This window comes from Rousettus aegyptiacus, unplaced genomic scaffold, assembly GCF_014176215.1.
Source record: "Rousettus aegyptiacus isolate mRouAeg1 unplaced genomic scaffold, mRouAeg1.p scaffold_m13_p_13, whole genome shotgun sequence".
Lineage (NCBI taxonomy): Eukaryota > Metazoa > Chordata > Mammalia > Chiroptera > Pteropodidae > Rousettus > Rousettus aegyptiacus.
Genome location: NW_023416288.1, coordinates 39,524,469 through 39,549,236, shown reverse-complemented (window position 1 = coordinate 39,549,236; position 24,768 = coordinate 39,524,469). Strand labels below are relative to the sequence as shown.

Genomic DNA, 24,768 nt, shown 5'->3' with positions numbered 1-24,768 from the left:
CACATCAGTTTTTCTTGTCCGAGAAACGGAGAGAAGACTTACCTCCTTCCCTAAATTCTTTCAGGTACTGCTATGGTAATAACTTTTTTCTTTTTTTTTTAAATGCTCTTAATACGTATAAACAGAATAATGAAAGACTTAAGGAAATGTCAATAGACATTTCCGTAAACGCGGAACCCCGACGTGAATTCGCAGAGAGTTATGAATGACTGAAAAGATCTCGGCAGCACTCCCCTCTCGAGCGCCCACAAATCAAATTACTAACGTGCACAGCTGATTGGGAACATATTAGGGAAATGCTTTCACTATATATTTTTTAATTTCCTTTGCATGAAGTGTTACGGCGATAAAATGTTCAACCACGGGAACCCCTCGCACATTACAAATACTTAGGCCAAACCAAGAATGAATACAGTGAATTTTCAACAATGAAAACCAATATAAAACAATTTGGGCAGGCATAAATCTTACCGAACAAACACACTTACAATAGACGTGCCATGTGCATGTCTGACCCGCTAACACAGACTCACTCGGGTAATAAATAACTTGTTCCGAGAGATGGAGGCGGGGAAATCAGAGGACCAAATCCAATTCATGTGAAGTCCAAGTAAATATGAAACGCCTGCCAAGCCTGCCAGTGCAGTTTCCAAATATGTTATATATTTTCATCCTTTGGATTAAAAAAAAAAAAAAAACTACAAGAAACGGTGATTTTACGCTGCTAATAGGGCAGGCAAAGCTCTTGCCTTTTTATGTGGAGGAGGAAGCGCACTACTCGACCCATACACCCCGAGGAGGAGCCGCGGGCCAAGGCACAGATCATAACAATGCCAGGTCACGTGCACGTGGCTCCTGGCGGGACGCCAGGCCTCTCTGAATTATTCCGCTCAATATGGGATAAAAGGTACTGGAACAAGTGGTCCATAGTGCAGGGAACCCAGCAAGGCTTCTGGCTTCAAATAACTATCAGTTGGAAGTCTGGCTCCTTCACCCAATTTCAACATGTAAAGGCCAAGGTCAAGTTGTAAAGTGCTTCTTTGCTTGACTGCTCTCATTCGCACATCAGTCTACCACACCTGAGTCCCTATAATAAATGTTCCCAAATGTTGGAGGAGTCTGAAGGCCAGAAGAGACTCAAAAACATCTATAATAATCTCTTTAGTGAGTATAATCCATTCCTTTTCCTTCTTCGTCTGCCCTCGTCGGCATCAGCTAGTTATGGAGACTCTCGCACACCAAGCGCTATGGTAGATTTCATATGTAAAGGGATTCTAGGAAATTACATCATTTAAAAAAGGACACGTTGACTAATCCTTGGGTTCATGTTTTAAGATAAACACGTTATCTTAAAGCAAGACACTAAGATGAGCCACATAAAGACACATATACGTACAATTGAAAAGAACCTCACGTGAAGTCTAGATTTACTTCTCATTTTCTATAAGAAAAATTTCTTTATAATAAATCTATTGGCCACCAACTTTGTGCTGCTAAAATGGCAGACAGGCAATATCCTATCCCCCCTTTTTTTATTTAATCCTTTTCCTATTTAGAAAAAAAAAAGTGCAACTCACTGCCAGCATAACATCACGTGTAGGAACTCCACGTATTCCAGGATTTGACATTTTCAGCGACCGAGAATTACTATATTTTGTAAATGGAAATACCACTACTAAAAATAGGATGCTATAAATAGAATGATGTCATTTGTTTCCAAAGACTATTGATATACTAGGGTGATATGAAGATAATAATAAAAGCCAGACATTTTGTGGCAAACTTTGGGGATGAGGTCAGGACTGTGATTCACGACTTATCTCGGGATAAACATCCCAGCCACAAGTGCTGCCAGCGAGTATTCTCGGGACAAACGGGAAATGGGTTAAACTCCACAGGAAGAATATACTAAATATCTCTTACTGGCCAGGGTAGAAAGAGAGGCAAGGAAAATTTTCCTATATGAGACAGTGTTTCTCAAACCACCTCCGGTGAAACAGTTCGTTCTGTCTTTGTTCTTCCAATTCAATGCAGACTGATAGTTTTATAGACTATAATAAAAATGAATTATTAGAAAAACTAAATTTGAAAGACTAGGACAAAATGTAAGCTTAATTTTTTTTGTTGTTATTATGTGTAACTGGCATAGAATTACTCTGTGGAATTATAAGAAACATTTCTAATTGTTTACTCTCCATTTCTGTACTTAATTCATCGTGGTGACCTGAAGAGAACGCCTTGAGTCACACCGTATTTGGGGATATGTTGTGGGGTCAGGACCCACCCGAATAAATAATCAAAATATTTCAATCTTAAATGTTTAGAAATAGAAGCAAACTTTCAGATAATATAGATTATTATCTGCTTCATTTCGCCGATAAAAAAATTCGTACGGAAAAATTAAAGCGGCTTGCTCAGACTCGGAAGGCCCTGGGTCTGACACTAATACTAGAATCCAGCTCCCTCATGGAATCCATATTTTCACATCCAGGTCCAAACTAGCGGTATTATTTGGGCAATTTCTAATTCGCATTGTCCTCTGTATCGAAGACGTCAAAGCCCAGAAGGAAAGTCAATGCCGGCCTTAGAAAAGCACATGACAGCAGATCCAGGAACTAAACAGAAGAATGGCTAAGCGGGGTTACACAGGAATGGTTAAGCAACCAGTAAAGTAGCTTTTCCCATTTCTTTAAATATTTTTAAATAAACTTTCTACAAAGGAATTTATAAACATTCGTTAGTGTTCTTCTGGCGATAAAAAGCTTTTCGGATTCCACAGGCTTCAATATGGCCACCCATACTGCAGCAAGAGGAAGTGGTTGTTTTCTGATAAAATCACCACACTCGATTTAAACCAACAGGTCTCAATCGAGGGCAACTCTGCCATCTCCCATCCCCCACCCAGGGGACTTGGATATTTTCAGTTGTCATGACTGGGGGATAAAGGCGCAACGAACCACCAGTGGGTAGAGGCCAGGAGGCTGCTAAGCACTCTACAGTTTACAACAAAGAATCAGCCAGTTCCACGTGTCAATCGTGCCAAGGCTGAGAAACCCCGAGCTAACATCACACATCGCCCCAAACAGTTCCTCTTTACAAAACCGAAGAAATACAAAAACGAGCCTAAACTAGCTATGCTTTTCTTTTACACGTATTTTGGCTTTTTCATGTCAAACGTTGTCAGGGGTGGAGAAGAATTTTAGAGGCTATTTTTTTAAAACATACATCCTCTTAGAGAAACTTGGCCTAATCAGCTCGCCGACTCAACACACGGGGCAATGGAAGTAGGAAAAACACAAATAAATCGAATCCACAATTAAGCAATAAAACTCATTTTTCTTATTAGTTATGAGCTTTTTAAGTGGTCACATTTTCCCGAGGGAGAGAAGATCACACGTTTTCATCATTCTGTTGTTAAAATAGCTGTTAAACATCATCGGAACTATAAAAAATGGCATTGGCCTCTAATGAGCCTCGGCTCCACTACTTTCACCCTCCTAATCTTAAGTCATTCATTGCTCAAATTCACATCAGCCTAAGAGCAGAGAACTGGATCGCATTACCACTGAACGCTCAACCCCTGGCGCCCAAGGGCCTCACAACTGGGCCCCAACCTACCTTTCCAGTCCTTTCCCTTCATTCCTGGAACGCCATCTAGGTCCCTGGGTTACATCCCTTTCCCTAACCACAATGAACTTGAGTGCTTTTTAAAACAGGTTCAAGTGCATCAATTAAAGTTATCAGCTTCCACCTCCACCATCCCACTGAAACGTCACCCTCTCAGGCTGCAGCTGCCTACTAAGCGCCCAATCCAAGGACATTCAGACTCTACCTTAAGGGACTTCTCTGCGGCAGTGTGACCACGCTTTTCTTCTTGCACCAAACCCCGCGCACTACCTGGACGCGTTCTTCCAATTATCTTCTCACTCCCTCACACCTGCCCCAACTAAGCTCCTGGCTATTTCTCACCTGGGCTCTCAAAACAGGTTCGCTGACTATTGCTCCAGGAAAGGACAGAGGTCTTTTTCAAGTATCTCGCACAGCTATCAGTGTGTGCTCTTTTAAACCCACATCTTAGTATCTCGTTCGCACACTCGAACTATCAATAACTGATGGTTCTCAGCCTGGCTGAGGTATAGACTGGTACCTGTCCCTAACCTTTCTTCTCCAGATGTACTTACTGATCAGAGTCTCTGGAAATAGACAGTGGAAGAGGGATCTAATTGCAGCCAGGATTGAAAATCACTGACCTTTACTGTAAAATTCAAACTTAGCATATACGGTTCTCAGGCAGCCTTGCCTCACTTAATCTCTGCTCCCAAACCTCCCAAACCACAGACATGCTGCACTTAGAATTCCCCGCAGTATGGCCAGATCTCATCCTGCGGTTTTGCAAATGCTGGTCCATTCCCGAAAACCCCAGACCTTATCCATCCCCTCCATCTCCATCATCCCCACAATGACACACAGGGCGCCCAGGCTCTCCTTCTTTGCCCAGCTAACTCTCCCCTCCCTGTCATGGCCTCTGCGAAGCCCTCTGCTCTCACAGTGAGCTCCTGTGCTCTTTGTCCCTTCACACTCGGCCTCTCAAACGTCCATTTCTAGGTCCTTTACAGTACTGTGGATGCAGCAGGTGCTTAATAAATATTTAATTTCGGTGGTAACATCCAGCATGCACCAACATACAGCTATTCCTGGAAACCACAGAGAACATAAATAGGGTGCCATTTCCCGCACCTCCCCGATGTCCTCCTTCACAGGTGGACCAGTTCGGTTCACTGTTCCACCTCCAGAAATAGCAAAGCTTTCTTGGACCAACTCAGCTGTCAAAGTCTGTCTCTTCTAACACGCACCCCTTTCCTCCACGGTCCAAGCAGGCTGGGGTCGGCCACAATGAAGGCAAGTCCGCGAGTGCCCAGCGCCTACCAAACCTTAGAGACGAGAAGCACATCGACACTTTCTTGGCTCTCTTCCCATGCTGTTCAAGACAAATCTTAAGATAATATTCAGGAGGGCGCCTTTTCTTTCCAAAATCCACTTTGGTCCCCCAAATTAGTGGTTTATTCTTGTCTGGGGAAGAGGGGGGGGCAGGGTTACCATCCAAATGGTCATATTTACTTAAATTAAACCAAACTTGGGGTCTTTGAAGTCAGCTCATGCCACATGGACCAGGGACGCAGAGCAGACAGGTCTATCATTCTTTGCTGCTTCCGGGCCACCTGATAGGGCACCCCACCCCCTAGACTTGGTCAATAAGCCCCAAATTACCCCAGCCCAGTACAATTTCTTTTAATGAACCACTTTTCAGAGACTGTTCCCCCAGAAACATATGGAAGTATAATCAAAGGGGATAAACATAAAATCTGACCAGCCGTTCTAGGGCTTAACTCGTGTCCTTAGGAGTTCATTTAAAACAAGCTTTTATTACTCTTCAAGGCTATGCCTACCATGAATCCTGCAGGCAATTTTGCTTATTTCTGGCTAATGGGAACTTTACAGCCAAACCATTTCCTCAATCCCAAGAGAAAGAAGCGGACCCATGAACCGAGTTTTTCAAGAGTGAGGTGTGCCCCTCTGCCAGGACATTTTTTTTATAGCTTTTTTTGTTTTGTTTTTCAATCAGGAATTAAATATATGAATGAAATGAAATAATCAGCAATAGAAAAATAAATGTTAAAAAGCTATCTTACTTAATTTTTATGGCTTTATGAATAAAATCCCAAATACGAAGAACTATCAGATGAGTAAGGATGACTTGCAAATTCAGCTCACTTCACCAATAGAGAGGAACGCACAATCTCCATGGGACTTACTTGGATTTCAAGTCTATGTGTTTGCTGAAGACTGCGAAGTGATGAAACTGTGGCTTACAGAACCAGTCTCATAACCTCACAGGATTAAAATACATACGCTATCTGGCATTGATATGTAGATAATAACACAGATTCTACGAGCCATAAATAATTTAGGATTCTATCCAATAAAATATGCTTTCGAACTTTTAATATAATTAATACAGGAAAGGACACATGCCATGCGTTAAGGAAGAAAAATACTTGCAACAAATACTTTTCTTATATGAGCCACATCACCTGTCATTCCTGCATTTGATCTATTCTTACCATAAACACTTCTAAATGTGGGAAAGCGTCTGCCCCTAGGCTGAATCAGCCCTGTGGTAGCCGTCTAGCCATCAGCAGCCCATTGTCCAATGGCCGGCACCCATTGCCTTTCCACAGGCAAAGGAGAAAAGGCAGAGTTGACCTCACACCGAGCAAAAATGGAAAAGGAAGAAAAAATGGGAGAGACTATCCTATAAAGTCATGACTGGTTTTCTGATGTGGGCAGGAAAACGTCGCTGTTCCAAAAGATAGTTCCACTAACTTTACGTAAACAATCCTCTCATAGGAGAAAAAGGAAGAAGAGAGAAAACGAAAATCTGCATAATTATTATAGGCGAGTGAGGCACTGCGCTTGGCGTCGTCACATGTGACCTAAGGCCACTCTCATCAAACGCACTCCGGACAGAAGACTCCCTCCCCCCCCCCCCACAAACATTTTAACCCCTAGATTTTAAAATGAGGAAGCCAAGATCACAAAAGCGAAATTACTTTGTCCGGGTCACATAGCCACTTCCTCCGAAACCCATGTTCCATCCGTTCTCCGGGTCCTGCCAAGCACTTGGAAGTAACTCAGAAAGTGGGAGTTTCAAGACTAAAAATGAGTCCCCTGGAGAACATGATATGCTGCCTTTTAGTGATACTGTCACATCATGTTCTAGTGATGTCTGAAAACCAATATGGCAAAGTAAAACGCAAGTCCTGTGGCCAAAGGGGCAAGACCTGGTTTTATGGATTTATGGTGAAACTATTCTACCTGTACCTTTGGCCACCCATCATGCTAGGTACAGGGCGTCCGACACTATGAAGCAGCAAATAATAAGAGTTCGATAGATCAAATTCAAACCTTAAAGGTTGGATCCATGCATGTTTTTTTGTTTTTGTTTTTGTTTTTGTTTTTTTTCAAAATAGGAACATGTTTCACAGTTTGGAGTGCATGGTAGCAGCCCGAGAAGATAAAATTTGTTTGAAGACAGCAAAACAGCTGACAGCCTCGTAGAATAAATTATGGCAGCTACACACAAAAATATAAATACGGTGGCTATAGACAAAACATCATGACTCGAACCCTCAGCTTCTCCAAGGTAATTTCAAAGACATCAGTGAAAATCTTTTTGAGGAGCATAAAGAAGAAATGAGCTATGTACAACGCACATATGAAATACCATTTCGTGTGATTCATGTATTGCCTGGCACGATTTTTACACTTTGGGAAGCATATTACACAGATGTGATCTTCACGGTTGATTAAACAGGATGTTTTGAACTCATTGCAAAAAAAAAAAAAAGTCAGAAATATTTCACCGCCTCCCTTGTTATTTTACTTTTTGTTGTGACTGTAGATTCGCGGGAAGGTACAAAAAATATACAGGGCGATTTCACACGACCTTCGCCAGCCTCCCTGATGCTAACACCTTGCATTACTAAATCACAATATCAAAATCAGGAAGCCGACGTGAGTGAGTTCACGGAGCTTATTTTACACGCACTGGTTCCACGGGTCACTAGCTAGTTCCTGTTCGTTGCTAAGCAGTATTCCATGACGTGGATGTGCCACAGTTCGTTGACGCATTCATCCATTAAAAGACGTTTGCATTGCTTCCGGTTTTTTGCCTAGTATGATTAAAGATGCCATGAACATCTGTATACAGGATTTTGAGTGAACACACGTTTTCATTCTGTTGAGTCAAATGCCCAAGAGTGCAAATGCTACGTTATATGGTAAGAGTATGTTTAGTTCTATAAGAAACTGCCATACTGATTTCCAGAGTGGTTGGACCATTTGACATTTTCGCCAGCAATATCTGAGAGATTTTTCACATCTTCACTGGCATTTGGTGTTATCATAGTTTAATAGTCTATTTATTTTGATAAGTGAGGACTGATATCTCGCTGTGGTTCTGATTTGCATTTCGCTAATGGCTAAGGAAGTTAAATACATTTCCATGTGCCTTACTGCCTGCCATCTGCATCTAATATTTGGTGAATATCGCTTCATATCTTTTTTTTTCCATTTTCTAATTAGATTTTATTGTCTTCACAAGGTCTTACACAAAGCAAAAAAAAAAATTAATGAAGTCTAATTTATCAATTTTACTTTTTATGTACAACACTTTTGGTGTCAAATCTGAAAACTCTTTGCCCAGCCCTAAGTCCCAAAGATTTTCTCCTACATTCTTTTAATACATATTTTATAGTTTTATGTTTCACATTTAAGTCCATTATCAATTTTGAGTTAATTTTTGTTTAATGTATAAGGTTTCGATCACATTATTTTTCTACTTATGGATATCTGATTCTTCTAGATTAGTCTTCTATTGAATTGCCTTGGCTCCTTTATTAAAAATCAGATGGGCCTATGTGTATTTCCGGGTTCTCCATTTTGTTTCATTGATCTATGTATCTGTCCCTCTGCCAAGACCACTCTGTCTTTATGACTGTAGCTCTAAATCTTGACATTGGGTAGGCTGACACTTTTATTCTTGTTTTGCAAATTTGTTTTAGCTACTCAAAGTCCTTTGCTTCTTTACATAAATTTTAGAATAAACTTGTCTATGTCTACAAAATACCCCTGGTGAGTATACCCCTTTTTATACCATTTTTAAAATTACATATATGGGAAAATCAGACTTGATGCGCACGGCATCCAGGAGCTTCTCTCCCACAGTCAGCATGAAGCCTGACTGTGTTTACCAAGTCCATATTTTTAAGAAACATTTTGAAAAGAGCAGTCCAAGAACGAACTACAGATTCCTGCAGCCCATCTTTGTCCTCTAATCTGCCACCTCCTTTACCTGGGCTCTTTTCTAGAAAGTTTGAGCTGAGCCTCAGCTGCTTGGGATAGTTTTAGAACTGCATGGCCAGCAGAAAGGGTGTCCGATTAAACAGCTCTGCACACCTGCAGAGTCTTCTGGAAGGCTGTGTGTGGGCCCCACCTGACTCATGCCATGAAATCAGAGTGAGGTCTTTGTTACATTTGAAACACGGGTAGAGAAGGAACTGAGGAGAAAAATCCACCCTCTATACAAACAGGACAAAATGGAAAAAGACCTTAACCTATGGGCAGAAGCTGTAGAAGAGACCATCCAATATCTTACAAGAAAAGCAGTCACCAACCAGTGGCACCGCCCATGGAGAGGAGTGAGGAGAAATGTCCACCAGCAGATGAGCCCCGCCTTCCCCAGCGCGGAGTCGAAGGACAGGTGCTCATCGGGAGATCTGTTCCATCAACCTCCTGAACGTCCTAGATCAGAGGAACCATGGATTTCTGGGTTTTACTTGTCCATAGAGGCTTATCTTTTAAAACTGTATGTCTTTGGTTAGTGATGCTTTTTAAAAAAAAAAGGAAAAACACCCAACACCGGACATAGAACCAATGGTATGCCGTTCATGTTTAATAACCGGCTCTACGAGAGAGAAAAGCCCGGATTTTGCAGAGTGTTCCAATTTCCAAGGTATAAATCCTCCCATCATGTTCAATTTTGAGCTACTGACAAGTCATGACACAGAGTTGGGGAGATAAGTACTCCAGCACACCACTGTATCTGGAACTATTTACTGTAACTTCAGAGGCTATTGGTTCTACGAAACCTTTTCTCTTCCTAACATACCATGAACATTTGGCTAGAGTTTAGGATATTTTATTGGCATCGGGGGTCATGCTGTTCATTCTATAGACCTAGATAACATACATAAGAAGACCAGTAGTCATATCTTCTCAGTTTTGACATTATATCTGGCTTTCCTCCTTCTAAACCTAGCACGCACCAACTCATAACTTAACTGGAAGAATATTTATTCCAGTGGCTCCCAAGCCTGTTGAACACCAGAACCACCAGGGGCTAATTAAGAATATAGATGCCCAGTGGAAACAACCCAAATGTCCATTGATGAATGAAGAAACAGAATATGGCGTACGTGTACAATGGAATATTATTCAGCCTTAAAAGTGAAGGAAGTCATGACACATGCTACAACATGAATGAAACTCGAAGGCATTACGTTAGGTAAAATAAGCCTGACACGAAACAATAAATATCGTATGATTCAACTTATACCCGGCAAAGGTCAAGTCACTACAAGTGGCAGAGTAGGGAGTTGATTCCACATTTAATTTCAAGTCTGATGCCCTTGCACGTCATTCTTCAAACGACCGAAGGCTTTTATGACTATCCTCCAAGGCACAGAAGTCCCCTGTCCAGGTGCCTAAAAATAGTACCCTGGCTTTCGCACTCGGCACCTCAACGTGGCCTTGCTTCTAGAGGCCCGAAGTTGTTACCCTTGTATTCACAGCCTCATCACACTGGCCGGTCCCCAGACCACAGTCCCCAGAACCTAAAATATCAAAACCTCAAAGTGCACTTTTAAGTCTGATCGCTCTGCCTGTATGGCTCAAAGGTATGCCCAGACATTCTCAAGGAATGGGAAGGCTGCCTCACGTGTTAAGCACCAGCTGGTGGATGCCCAAGCATGTCTGCAGATAAACATCTTGCGCCCTTTCACCACCAAGCTACTGGAAACATAATTAGCTGGCTCTGGGGTAAATAAGCTCATCTGAGTGGAGGAGGCGCTCGAGTTCATGGACATACCAATGTACTTTGTTCACCTTCATTATCACATCAGTCCTGTTAAACATAAAGCTCACTCGCAGAAGAATGCTAAGGCGAATGCTCATCCACCCTCAAGATGAGATACCTCTCCAAAAGGGAACCTGAAGCATGTGTTCTTTAAAAAAAAAAAAAAAAAAACGTGCCAACCTCTGAAGAGACTGAGCTTATTCTCTGATCAAAGCCCAATAAGAAGGGTTATAATTGCAGCATGATGATCATTTTTAAAATCATAAATAGGTGCATGTACATTCATGCATCTTCATAAGCATATACAAGTCACACATACAGACATACCTTCGATTTTGCAGTTGCCAAACTTAAGCAGCAAATAAAAGAGAACTTAGACAGATGGGGGGCGGGGAGGTTGTGTCAATTCATTTCTTCCCTGTACTTTCTGATGATGCCCTCCAACTTTCCACTTGGAATACCTAGATTTATTTTTCTCAGTTTGATCGACTCGGTGAAACAATGCCAATAGAAGCCTCGGAGGAGATAAAAATATTCAGATTCCAAGACATTTTGAGATGATAAGCAGCACCGTGATTTCATTCCCATAGTGAAATATAAACCAGGAAGGGAGAAATCATCTTCGAGGGAAGAGCAGCTTACCCTGCATGGTGGGCAAAGTACAGGCAGTCACTTTTAATTTAAATTCTTTTACAAGTATTGAAAGAATACTTTTAAGAACAGCTACAGAAAACTCAAGGCCAAATTAAAGGTGTTTTATATAATGTTATAAAAGGAAGATGATAATCATATCAAAATGATGGTAACTAGGAAATCCGAAGTCATAATTGCGTAATATGATGTGGTAACTTTGCAAAATATAGTGAAAGATCTATTAAAAATTACATTTAGGTTATCGCTATGTCTGTTAGTACTGAAACATACTGCAGCCATTGCCAGGTGAAGATACACTTGGGCCATGGCGATTTTAAGGATTTTTTTTAACCTCTATGGAATTTCAGTGAAGAAATAGTAAAGCATCAGGAGCTGGAACTAGTTTATAGACAGTCATTTTTCATTCCTATTTATCCACCCTTATTCTCTCCCAACAATTCTCACTCAACAAGTTTTTAGACCTTGCAAAATTCCAAAAAGGACTTAAGATATGTTAAGTTGTGTTAAGCTCAATAGTAATAGACTAGATATGTAGTTGACATCATGAGACACATATTGAACTAGGAAGACTAGAATTTGGTCCCAATTTTCCTACCTTTCACTTACTCCCCTTTTTCCACGAGCACACATTTCCCGTAGTATAATAACTACTGTGTGCCAAGCACAATGATCTCACTGAGAATACTATAGACTCTGACCTCACAGAAACTCCAATTAGCGGGAGTTACAGAAATCAAAACACTAAATCACAATTGTACCAAGTGTTAAGGAGAGATCCTTAATTCTATGGTGAGTAGCGGGGAGGCCAGGAAGTTACATCTAAAGTGAGACGTGAAGGGAGGGTAAGAGTCGACTAGATGACAGGGTAGAAAGCAGCCCAAGCAGAGGGAAGAGTATGTGCAGAGCCCCGTGGCAGAAAGTGAGCGCAAGACACTAGGAGACGTGAAAGAAAGTCTCCGACCCGGAGGAATACGGAACAAGAAGAGGCTAGAGCAGAAGCAGAAGCCAGACTTTGTGAGGCTCAGGGGCCACCTAACCAGGGCAGAGGGCATGGCCAAGGGGGTGCGCTCGCTAGTGCTTCCTGTGTGCAGCGATCCAGAAGCTCTAAGCTCCAGGCTCCACAGAAGCTTCTCCCTGCCTTGCATCCCAGAGCTGCAAAGAGTATGGTCGGGAGAACTCTAAGGTGGTCCTGAAGATGTCCACTGCCTGATATACCCGCCTCGTGTAATCCTCTGCCCCTGGGCATGCGCAAGACCTGTGAATGTGATGGACACCACTCCCACGGCTAGGTTATGTCACATGGCAAAGATGAAGAGATTTCGCAGGCGTAATGAAGATTCCTAATCAATATGATTTATTAAAGAGAGAAGTTATCCTGAGTGGACCGGACCTAAAAGGTGAGCCCTTAAAAAGGATCTAGAGGTTGGAAAGATGCTCTCCTGCTGGCCTTGAAGAAGCAAGCCATTCTATGGCCACATGGAACTAAATTCTACTAACAACGACATGCCTGAGCTTAGAAGATGGCCTTGAGCCTCAGATGAGACCCAGCCATGGGTTAGGGTTCCATGCCCAGAACCCTAACCCATGGAAACTGTCTAATAACACATGAGTGTTATTTTAGGCCACTAAATTTGCCATAACTCATTATGTATCAATAGAAAATAAATAGACTGGGCATCAGTAGCTGCAGGCAGCTCTGTCAGGCTGGTGGCCACTGGAGAGGACTCTCAGGTTCTATTATGGCTGCCAGATCCATGTCCGATTGCAGCACTTTGCATATGACTCAACAGGGAGACCAGGGCCACCAGCTTCCTCTGTCACAATAAGGGACATTCTCAACTTGCCCACGTTAGAAAAGTGAAAACTGATGCACCCCAAGTCAGTAGCAAGTTTTGAAAGTCGAATCTTCTAACTTAAAGGCAACCACAAACTCTCCGCTTAAACCGCTTTCCAAAAGCCTACAGAATCTAAAAAGCAGAGGCCCCGAATAAGTGAATTGGGACAAATTTGACAGGGAAAGTGGATTTCTGTTTGAAGTTTTCTTACTAGCTTTAATAATGAAAACAGATTTTTTAGAGTATGATTTTAATGTTTACAGAATCTTTTCAAACAAATAGGGTCATTTTCATTTAAAAGCCAAAATAGCCTGGTTTATATTATGGGAAACCGATCCATGAAATATAACATTGTCTACATCTTTTTTCAGTTAAAGAAAAGGAGAGCAAAAAAGAAGCCCATCTAATCTTTCGTTCTTTTTTTTTTTTTTTTTTCCTTTTTCTTGTCTTTAAAAACATATTAAGAACCCCCTTTCAAATTTCTGGGACTAGGTAGATAACATTAGTCACTGATAATTTTCATCAAAGAACACATCGCAGAATCTCTTAAGCTCAAAGTCATGGTAAATATAGTAGTGGCACTGCAATTGAATAGCTCGGTGGTGGGAACATACTTTTGCAAGATGTTTTGACTGATAGGTCAGAGTCTCAGCATTGAAACAGTAAGAGCAAAGCTAGGAGAGACTCCTACGTGCTCGGGACAACACAATATGCAAAGGTTGGCTCCAGAAGGACCCCCAAAATCTGCTAAATGGTTGTCTCCAGGGAAAGTTGCAAGATAAATATAGTCAAGAGTGGCTGGAAGCCTTACTTTTACAATAAATGCTTCTGTATGCTTTCAATTGTCTGGATGCATTGTCCATTAAAAATATTTTATGAAACCAGGAACACATAATACTCACAAAAAACTAAAGCTCATCTCCCTGGGATACTACTGCAGTATAAACAGTCATGGATACTGAAGAGAAAATGAAAAGTAAGTCGGGATGCTCCCCAAAAAATGTCAGTTAGTAAGAAAAGCCACTGCCTCCTAAGCCAGATGTTGCCTTCATCACCTCCACAAGCTTTGCTGCCCGCCTGCTTCCTTTGAAATTGCTGGTCTACCCAGGCTATCGAAGTCCATGGAGGGAGAAGGGATGCAGCAGACAAGGCTCACACAGGCGGAGCTGGAGCCAGTACTTCCCTCACTCCTCTGTCTCCTGAGCCCTCCGAACCCTCCGGGTCTCTCCTCCCTCCTTCTGATCTCACAGGCTGGTGATGGCAGGAGGAAGAATTAGCCTTTGGAATCTGAGTCCCGCAACTTCTCCCTACTGTGTGACCTTGGAAAACATCACTTGACCTCCCGAAGCGCCTGCGTTTCCCCATCTGTGGCATCAGAATAACAGCTACCACCACTCCAGGGCCGAATACAACAATACCCATGGACACCTAAAGATGGGGGTTTGTCTGTTTCAAAACAGTCTCTGAATCTAGTTCACAGCATAGTTCAGATGACTGAGAGAGCATTAACCTTGGGGCAGGTCGCTCCTTGATTGGGATGTGAAACCTGGGTGAACTGCATCCAGGACATTGTATACAATGACTACCAACAAATCTGGCTGTCACTAAAAGAAAGGAAAACAAAAGTTGAGGAAAGAGTCGCTCTTTTGTGTGGGCAGCAAGCACTGCATGGTTATAATTGCCAAAAGAAACTGGTTAAAAACAAACAGACTGACACACACATGGCTAACTCAGCCTTTCCATCTTAAAACATTTATACAATAAGACAATTTACTCCATCGACGAAGAGAGTGTGATTGGGTTTTTTTTTTTTTTTCAACATTTTTTTTTTAATGCTCAGTCTTATATACGGTAAGTATGGTGAGTGGCTGACCTACCTCCTTCTCTCTACTACCTGCCTTCGAAACAGCCACATAGCAATATTTTAAAAGGCACGGTGTCTTCTAGGTCATTCTCAAAGCAACACTGAGAGGAAGCCCCTTATTTCATGACCTCGAACTGCGTGAAAGGCAAGCTATAATTCCTAGTGCTCAATTTTTTACCATTATTCAGAGTTGCCTTTTACTTTTGTCAGTACTTGGTCTATATACATAAGCCCAATCCAGTTGAAATCCTCCATGCATGCTTTACTCCCTAATTCTTATTTATCAGAACGTAGGATGGCTGTCCTGATTTCGAAAACCAGTGTAGAAATATTTATATTTGGCCTCTTTCCTTTCATTTTCTGAGACATCATAAGGTATCTTTAAAATCAAATACAGAAGTGAAACTATTTAAAATGAAACCTGTGGAATCACAACCATTTGAAAAACAAGACATAGCACAGAGAAATAAAAAACAAGATTGTGGAAAAAGCCCACTTGATAAATGAAAGACTATTTTCTTCTATCTTTCATCAAGGACAATTAATATCTTATGTTCTATATGAAAGAAGAGGATGGAATTTGACCTATGTTTGAAACACACCTTATTTGTTTGTGATCCACTAATAAGAAACATACTCAGATAACAAATACATTATTGTTCATGAAAGAACCCCAAATTAAAGGGTGATTCCCAGTCCAAGTAAATACAGAAAAGCTGCCAAAACCATCTGTTTGACTCTCAATGATCTCATTTGTTTTCATCAAACGATCTTGAGTTTTTTCAAATTAGATTAATCTTTTTACACAGTTGTTAGGTAGTTGGGTAAAAAAATTTATAACCATTATTACCATAAAATAATCTGGAAAGTACACTAAAACACTTCCTTGAGACGAATTAGTTATAATTTACTTATTTTTTTTTTTAAAGAATATTCTGGCTTCCTAAAAGGGAAGAACAATTGGTAATCGATGCCATCCCATAAATACCTGGCATGTGGATTAGCAAATGCTGATCCATGAATGAATGAATGAATGAATGATATGAGCAATCTGATTGAAGCAAACGGGAACACAAATGTGCGCACGCACACACACACACACCACAGCTTCCCCCCCCCAGTACCTATTTTTTAAGTTAATTGGGGTAACATTGGTTAATACAATTATATAATTTTCAGGTGTACATTATAACTTGGCATCTACATATTCTATTTTGCGATTACCACCTGGAGCCCAGGTTCCTTCAGCTACCATATATTTGATCCCCTCTACCCACTTCACCTTCCCCCAACTCCCCTATATTTGACCCCCTTTACCCTGTCTACCTGCTCCCTCCTCCCCCACCTCCTACCCCCTACCCCCCGGTAACCGCTAGTCCATTGTCCATGCTCCCAACACCCATTTGTACCCCAGCCGAGGGTTGAGCAAAGAGAAAGGCGAGAGAAAGAGAAATGAAAATGTCTGAATCAACAGCCAGACAAGAAGGCCACCAGGACATAAATCACCTTTGCACTGCTCACAGCAGGCTCGCCTCTGCTTGACGGCCAGGGCGCAGTCTCTCGACAGCACGGGGCATTTCTCTCTCTTACAGGTCACTTCCTTGTTCTAGGCAAAAAGAGACAAGAGACATTTGGAACGGACTTCACACGGAACCCCCGGAATCCCAGCACGTGGCCGAGGTTTCCCCAGCCTCCTTCTCCGTCTCTTGCCTTCATCTTGGCAAGAAGACTCTGTGGCAGCAGATAGGATTTGGCTCTCTCCAGAACAGAAGCGTCCATCCAGGAAGACCAGACATTTCGATGGCAGCAGCGGATGGGGGAGGATGAAAAGCCCCTTCTTCGCGAGTTACCGAGATAATCAAATGCTCAGAGAGAGGCTTTCTCCCACTCTGCTCTAAGGTTTCCTTTTAGTACACACTACAGGAACGATAATATTTGTGTAAATCATATTTTACCCATTGGGCTACCTGGGCCAGGACTGCATCGTGAGAACAAAAATATTTGCACACGGCTGTCCAACAATCCTTAATAGTACAGTGCATTAAAACGCGGCAACCTAAAGTTCCAACTCAAATAACGACAAAGTCGAGTATTGAATCGGCTCAGTAAAAGAAAAAGAAAATATGTTCCCCGTGCCAAGCAGAGACACAGTCGTCAGTGTTTTATAGCTGCGGGACAGCTGCATCATATTAGCACGTATGCTAATGAAAGCATGGTGAGCATTTGCATCTTTTATCCTGAAAGATTAGCTGTCGAACTGACTTAGAGAAGACCCAAACAGGATGTATACGCCTGCTGGTACCTGGATGCTCACGAACCAAAAATACGACGTCACAAAACTTGAACAAGATGCGGGTTTTGTTAATAAGCGTCTACTAAATGCGGGGTGCTGTGGCTTTCGTTCCTTTTAAAATTCTGTGAGGCAAGTATTATCTCCCGTGAAGAAATGAGAAATCTGCAGCTCGCAGACGGTATCGACTTCTCCGAGATGGCACAGCTCGGCGGTGGTAGAGCCGGACGTCACACAGAACTCACAGACGTGCGCACGCCCAGGCCCCGCTGTGCCGTGAGGCTGACTGCGGCAGGTCGGAGAGGAGAGGCTGGCCAGCTCTCTCGCCGCGAGATGAGGCCAGACCCCTCCTGGGATACATGTAGGGGAAAGTCCTCCTCAGCTCTGACAATGACCCTGAGAGATTCACAGTGCGCTTCGGCGTAATGACTGCAAGAAAGGGCTCACCATTTCTGGTCCAAAACCAAGGAGAGGGGGTGCGTGTGCGCACGTGTATGTGTGTGTTAGGAGCTGGGGGTCCAAGCAGAGTCCATGCACCACATTCCAGCCCGAAAGCGGTTCTGAGACAACACACATCAGCTGTGAGCTGCCCCCCAAATCCCTAGGGGTTCCAGAGCCCCGTCAAGATACTCCCAAGGCCTCATTCTGAAAACGAGTCTCCTCCTCTTTCCAACGATCAGAGCCTCCGAGAGTTCCAGAACCCCACTGCCTCCCACTCACCGATTACCACTGGGGCAGAGCGAGGGACGTGGGGCCTCGTCATCGCGACTGCGCTGTCTGTAGGTGGCCTTGTTAACTCGCTGCCCTTGTGGCTCTGTGAGGCCGCTGAAGCCGGGGAACAAAGTTGCTCAGACTTTTCCACTGGGTGACGCACAGTGAAAGGGACCATCATTTTAGGTAAGGATCCCTGAGGCCAACGTGGTAACATACTGATGTTATTAGCTCTCAGTGCATGGTATTGGTGGTCACCTGAATTGTCCCCCTTCTGGGTGTCTGTTACGTGGTAAGGGACCTTGCGGGGCCGACCTAGTTCACCCCTTAAAGTCCTGTGAGGCAGGGGCCCTCCCGCTGAGCTGCAAGTCCGACCCCACGCGCTGGTGGCCCGGCCTGCACTGCTCCCCATGCCCTGGGCTCACACCCGATTTCCTTGAGGGCCAGGCCAGGCCGGCACCTTTGTTTTCGGCTCCTCGGGCCATCCAGGGTGCAGGCAGGGCTGGCGCCCTCTGCTGTGTGGGGCCAGCGAGGCCAGTGGGCTCGGGGGCTGCCGCAGCCGACTCGCGGTCTGAACCCCGGTGTCCCGGCTCTGAGCCCCAAAGCACCTCCCCTCGCCCTGTCTTCTTCATAAGGATGGTGGCGTCAAGATTCGCTGCGGGTCACAGTCCTTCAATTTCCCTTCATAGTTTTTCTTGTATTACAAATGCAATACGTAGTTTTATGGTCACGATACAAATGAAAGCAGCATATTTTCTAAAAATTAATAATATCCTCCTACCGACGCCAAAACAATCAGGAACGGTGACCAGGTATATACGCCCCTTGGCACTGCGAAGGGTGACTTCGCCTTGCAAAGCGCAATTCCTGCAGCCATAGTTCGACACTGGCGCCCTCCACCCCAGCGTGGCTGCGGGGTGAATGCTCTTCCCAAGCAGAGCGTCTGTCACCTGAGCCTTAGGCAAACCTGGCCGCAGCCTAAGGAAGGCCCCGTCCCTCAAGTGTGTCTCTTCTCTGAAGCGAAGGACCCTCAGACACAGGGAATTCAAGGCCCCACGGGCAGTCGGAGTGGGTGTGAAGTCGCATTTCGGGTTCCGATAAACAGAAAGACACACACTGTCCTAAATATAGGAACTCTTTGCTAAATTAGAAACCCAGGAGCCAGTCAGGATCCACAACAGGATCCCGAGATTCATAATAAATGGCTTGTAATTACAGTCCGGCACGAAGTTATTCCAACCAGATGGTCTGCAGATTCACATCTGGAATTTTTTTTGGTGCGCACACACAGGGAACGGCCCTAAACCTCAGCTGTAGGTTAGTGGGCTTTTTCCTCCCTTCTAATAACACGTGGCATTCTTTTTATATCCCAGCAAGGGTCACGTTGGCATGAAGCTGCCATCTCTGATCCTTTCCCTGGTGTCTGGTCGGCACGGATACGGAGCACATGCTTAAGGTCCCAGGCCCTCAAAGAAAGAAAGAAAGGAAAACTACAGAGAATCACTGGTGAGAGGCTGATTCCTCCACCCACTTAATTGGGTCCAGCAGCTACAGAGTAAATTCAAGCACAGGTTAATTCAGACCACTCACTCCGCCTTCCCCGATTCTGCCAAGAGACAAAAACACTGGTCTTCGAGCCAACGGCTCTGGTGAGAAGTGGTCCACACAAAGCCACGCCTTCAGGAGTCCTCATCTCCCACGTGCACCAAGTGTCCTCTGCTCCGACTCAAGGTCACAGCTCATTCAGTTCACGTTTTCGTTCGGGAAACACTGATGCACGCTTCCCGGACACTTTGTGTGCACCAGGCGCTGTGCTAAGAATTTAACATGCATGATTTCACACACGAAAAGAAATTCCACTTCATCCCCGTTTTACAGATGAGGAACCGAGGTTAAGAAACGTGTCCAGGGTCATGCAAGAGGCAGACTTGGAATACTGCCTGACCCCCAAAGGCACACATTGAAATGAGCTTTGCTACCTTCCAGGCATTCAGAACACAGACCAGAACAAAACGAAGACGTTCGCCCCGGAGGCCCCAAGGGAGACTGGTGCCTTCCTGCTGGTTCCACAATGTCCCCCAGCTGTCTAACAAGCAGAATAACTCCAAGGAGCTGTGTCGCCACCCACCAGGGAAGGTCTACAAAGTGGCTATCTTCTGGCAGAAGGAGGCTGCACCATTTTGGGTATCGACAGGTGTGTGTGCGAGCCACGCCTCTGAAAGGCAGCCTGGCATCCTGGAGCAAACGTTCCCCCACGTTCCAGCTTGGGTTTGAGTCTCCCCAAACCTAAGCAGCAGACAAGGTGGCAAACATGCCCCGGAGGAAAACGTCAGGACACCCTAAAATACCTACCCGGCCAGTGTATACGAGTAACAAGCCTCGTCACATTTTTCATTCTCAGTCGCTGTCTCCTCATGTTCGGCTCTCCCGAGGGTCACGCAGCCTGTGATCTACCCGTCTGTTTGCATGACTGTCTCCTTTCCAAAAGAGCAAATATATCAAAACCCGAAATGTAGCCTCTGGAGACACATGAAATGAAGTGCCAACATGCAGAAAACGAAAGGGGGGCACAGGGAGCGAAAAAGAAAGAAGTCTGCACGGCTGGCAACAAAGCCGGGTGAGGATGCAAGCCAAACCACAGCTCCCGCCACGGCCAAGTTCAGGCAGGATTCTGGCAAGCAGCTTGCTGTATCGAAGACGCGCCACTAGATGGCAGCACGGAGTCCCCCGGCTCTCTGGCCTTTGTAACTAACTAACTGGCCGTTAGATCTGCAAGTGCCTCCTAAGATTTTTTTCAGTGTCTGGTTTGGAGGGAAATGATGCCTCGTTGATGTGGGGGAAGAAGGGGTGGGGGCTGGAGACAGAGAAGATAACGAATCACCACCGTGAGCGTTTCCTGTTTGCTTTCCTCAGAGAAACCAGAAACACACACACGCGTGCACCCACACACACACGTGCACACACACACACACACACACGCACGTGCGCACACACACAAACACACACACGAAGTTTTTGAGATACTTTTGTTCTACGTCGAACCCATGTCTTGAAGATACTGTTTTCTAAGATTCTTCCAGGCCCAATCCTCTTATGGAATATGGAGAGTCTTACCTGACTTCTAGTTCTATGTTCAAAATAACAATAAGATAAAAGCCGGAGAGGGAAACAGAGCAGCTGACATGTCGAGAGGTAACGGGGAGAAAAGTCAGCTGCCAAATGGTGCATATTTAGCCCAAAGCAGCAGCACGAATCCCTCGAAATGAGAATATAAATGAAAATACCTGCTGTCCTGCCCACCGACCCTCTTAGCCACATTAGAAAGGTGGCAGGCCACATGAGCCCCTTCCCTAAAAGATGGCATTTTCCGTCAATCCTCATCTCTTATGACGGCAAAGCCTGCCTGGGAGGCAAACAGCTGTCACCTGGCGAACTAGGAAATTCCAAGTGCCAGATGCTTTTTCGGAAGATCAGGAAGGCCACGGAGTTGTGATATTCTTCCCTACCCAAATGAACAACACCCAGTATGCGAGCGAAGCCCACAGGCCAGGCTGCACGAGGATCATTCGCACTATAAGGGACGCTGCCCTGAGTCTGAAATCTCCCAGACTGCCCCACCCTCCTCCACGGACGCGCACGTCCCTGTCATTTCGGCCCTGCCGTCTTATTTGAGGAACAGCCCTGTGCAATCGCCTTAGCAGAACGCAAATATCTGTCATCGGCTAACTGTCAGGGGTGCACACCCAGCACGGTGACTCTGAGAAGGAGAGGAGCTTAGCAGGGGACGTGCCCAGCGGTCAGACCAAAGACTGGGCGCACGTGCCCTTGAGCTCGGTGCCGGGAGTGAGAACGAAGTCACGCCGCGAGCTTCTTATCTGTGTCTCCAGACACTGACAGGCTCTCGGAGGAAACAAGACAGCAAGCCCATCGCACAATCACGGTCGCTTCTGGCCCCCAGTGAGAACTGCAGAAGAGAATTTCACTTCGAAGTTCATCTTAGTCGGTGAGTACGAACAGGACACTCTGACCCTTACTTAAGTTGTTTTTATCAAAGAACTTATTTGGAGCAGACACACAAGAGTGAGTGAGAGTCCCGCTCTTTGAGAGTCTCGAAATTGCTCACAGAGGAATCTGTTTTAGGAATACGGATGTCTCGCGTCGAGTTTGCCATGGAGGAAGGGATCCGATACGAACGCGTGTATTCTCCTCGGAATCTCCAGTCTCCCCGAGCAGAAAGTCACGGGGGTCAACTTTTCCTTGAAGTACCCACACGGTAACCCAATTCCAGCCCCAGAGGAGCCAAAAGGAGCTTTATGGTACTTTTGAACACAGGTCACAATTTCTCCTAGGCGATATTATAAAACTTCTCATAAACAGAAGAATAATACTTCATGTTTACACAGCACTTTCCTTCCGAAGAACTCTGCAGACGTGATTTCATTAATCCTCACAGGTTTCTTAGGCTTTGCAGACAGAGGAACGACACACAATGCAGTGCCTCAGGTCCCTCAAAGAGCTTGCTAGCGGTGGACCTGGGGACAGACCCCAGTTCCCAAGCCTGGACTAAGCGGCCAGCCAGGGAGGCGAGTTGCTCGGGCACAGCATTAAAATTTATGGCTGCGTCAGATTAGTGCTAGGTGAGCTCCTCAATGATTGTAGAGATGTTAGGAATAAGTTAGCACGTAGTTGAGCTATTCTGACATTTTCTGGGAAGACAGGCCACCCGAGTCGGACACAGAAGGCCTCCTGCCATGTCCCCTGCCCCGTTCTCTGGTGACCTGCGGATGGTGCCAGCAAAGGGATGGGCCATGACGCGGGTAAACAGACCCGACTTCAGAGCGTTAAGGATTTAGAATGCAGAGATGTAAGCAAGAGCCGAAGGGAAAGACCCAGAGAGGGCAGGTTGCGTTGCTTGTCACCAATTTTAATCACTGGAAGTATAAATAAAGCGACTCCCTCTCTGGAACGTGTGGTCGGGGGAGACGCTTTGCCAGCGAGCATGGCCACTCGGAGGGGAGGCACGCGAGCTTGTGCCTGCTCCAGCCTGTCTCCGTTGGACAAAATCTCCTCTTAATCTCTTAAAAAATAATCACTGGAAGGCTGGGGGGGTGCTGAGATAGCTCAGCGGTTGCCAATGGCGGTATTGAATTTGACTGATAATTTATTATTTTAATTAAGCTTTTACTTGCTTGTTCTTTGTTACCTATAGTACAATTGACTTGCCCATAACTCTTACATGGAAAGAGCTGGGAGAGGGGAGAAAAAAAATAAATAATAAGGCAGTTTGGTCCACTACAAAGCCTTCGTGTACCAGTAAGAAACGCTAGGTCATGACTTTCAACTCAATAAAAGTTGAAAAAAAAAATGGAGAGAAAACAAACAAACAAACAAAAGCATTGCTAAGGTGAGAAAAGTATGTTTGATAGAAAAAATGACCCCAACTTTTCAACCAGGAGAATGGTTTCCCAAGATCTCTTCTCTTCCCCAATTGAGTGAGGTCAGGACAAGAAGCTGGAGGTATCAATGACCCTTGCTTTTAACCTAAATTAGCACTTCCAGAACTTTCTGAGCCCCAACATCCACTGCTTTTGCAAATTCCTTCAATAGCCAACACCACAGAATTGATTCATCACAAACCAAACAATGAAGTGGCATATAGTTCTCTCGGGCAGGTGGCTGAATTATTAATGATAATAGTACCTGATGTTTATAGAAAATCTATCATTGGCTAGACTGTGCTGAGCACGTGTTATGTCCTTTTTGACCCTCACAACAAGCCTGAGGAAGGCCCTGATTTAATCCCATTTCATGGGTAAGAAAATAGAGGCACAGAGAGGTTACCTGGCTTGCCCATGTTTACACAGCTAGCCAGGTGCAGACGTCCAAACCCGGGACTTGCTGATTTCAGAGTGGGTGACTTAATTACTATTCTCTACAGCCTGGTTTAGAGGCTAAGGTAAGCCATGTCTTCCTTGCAGCTAAGAACATAAATGTTTGCTTTTGTTAAGCACTCCCCATTTTCAGATCGTTATAAACCTTAGTGGTTTATGGTTTCATTTTGAACACAGGAGCACAAAGGGTGCATCGTAGGAAAGACGGGTGAAGTCTCTGACTTAAAAACTCAAAACACGTCTCAGTCGTTGAGTGTCTGCTCATTTGCAAGACAGACCAAAACCTGGACCCAAAGCCTCCGAATGCTCTCGTTTCTTCCTTGATCCGAGCGGAGGGGGTGTCTCTCCCGGGAGGCTGGCGGCCACCTACAGCCATACTTTTAAGCCAGGCTTAATGTTGAAGCATCTTGCAAGAACATCATGCAATTCATTGCACTGCATCTGGGAGTGTTATCCTTTCTTCCTCTGCCTAGGCTCTCCTTCACCCCGGAGGCCTGGACCCGGGCAAACACAGCCTCCTCTAGCCCAGCGAACAGTGCGAACTCCGAACAAAGCTGCCCTTGAAACCCGGCCATTTAAAAGACTTTATGAAGCCCACCGGGGCCCCCCGATTATTTTGCAACAAGTCATATCCCATGAAGAAATTCACTTCTCTGCAACACAAAACAGAGGGAGATTAAAGAAAAAGTCAGGGGGGTGTGGAGGAAAGAAGTAAGACCCCCCGCCGCTCTGTCTGGACAGAATCGTGTCTTTTAGTGCCCATACCCTCTACAAAGACGATGTTCTGATGATATATGGCCCTAATACATCACCAAATGACAGTGTTC

The 24,768-nt window shown here is 44.5% G+C and overlaps 1 protein-coding gene across 4 annotated transcripts in view; it reads right to left on the bottom strand.

Moving 5' to 3' along the window:
- Positions 1-24,768, bottom strand: part of BMPER (BMP binding endothelial regulator) — a 202,734-nt gene that overhangs the window by 159,487 nt on the left and 18,479 nt on the right. For all 4 annotated transcript variants that reach the window (XM_016160041.2, XM_016160059.2, XM_016160051.2 and 1 more), the window contains exon 3: positions 16,556-16,655. In XM_016160041.2, the coding sequence (XP_016015527.1) occupies positions 16,556-16,655 (100 nt within the window). The remainder of the gene's footprint in view (positions 1-16,555; positions 16,656-24,768) is intronic.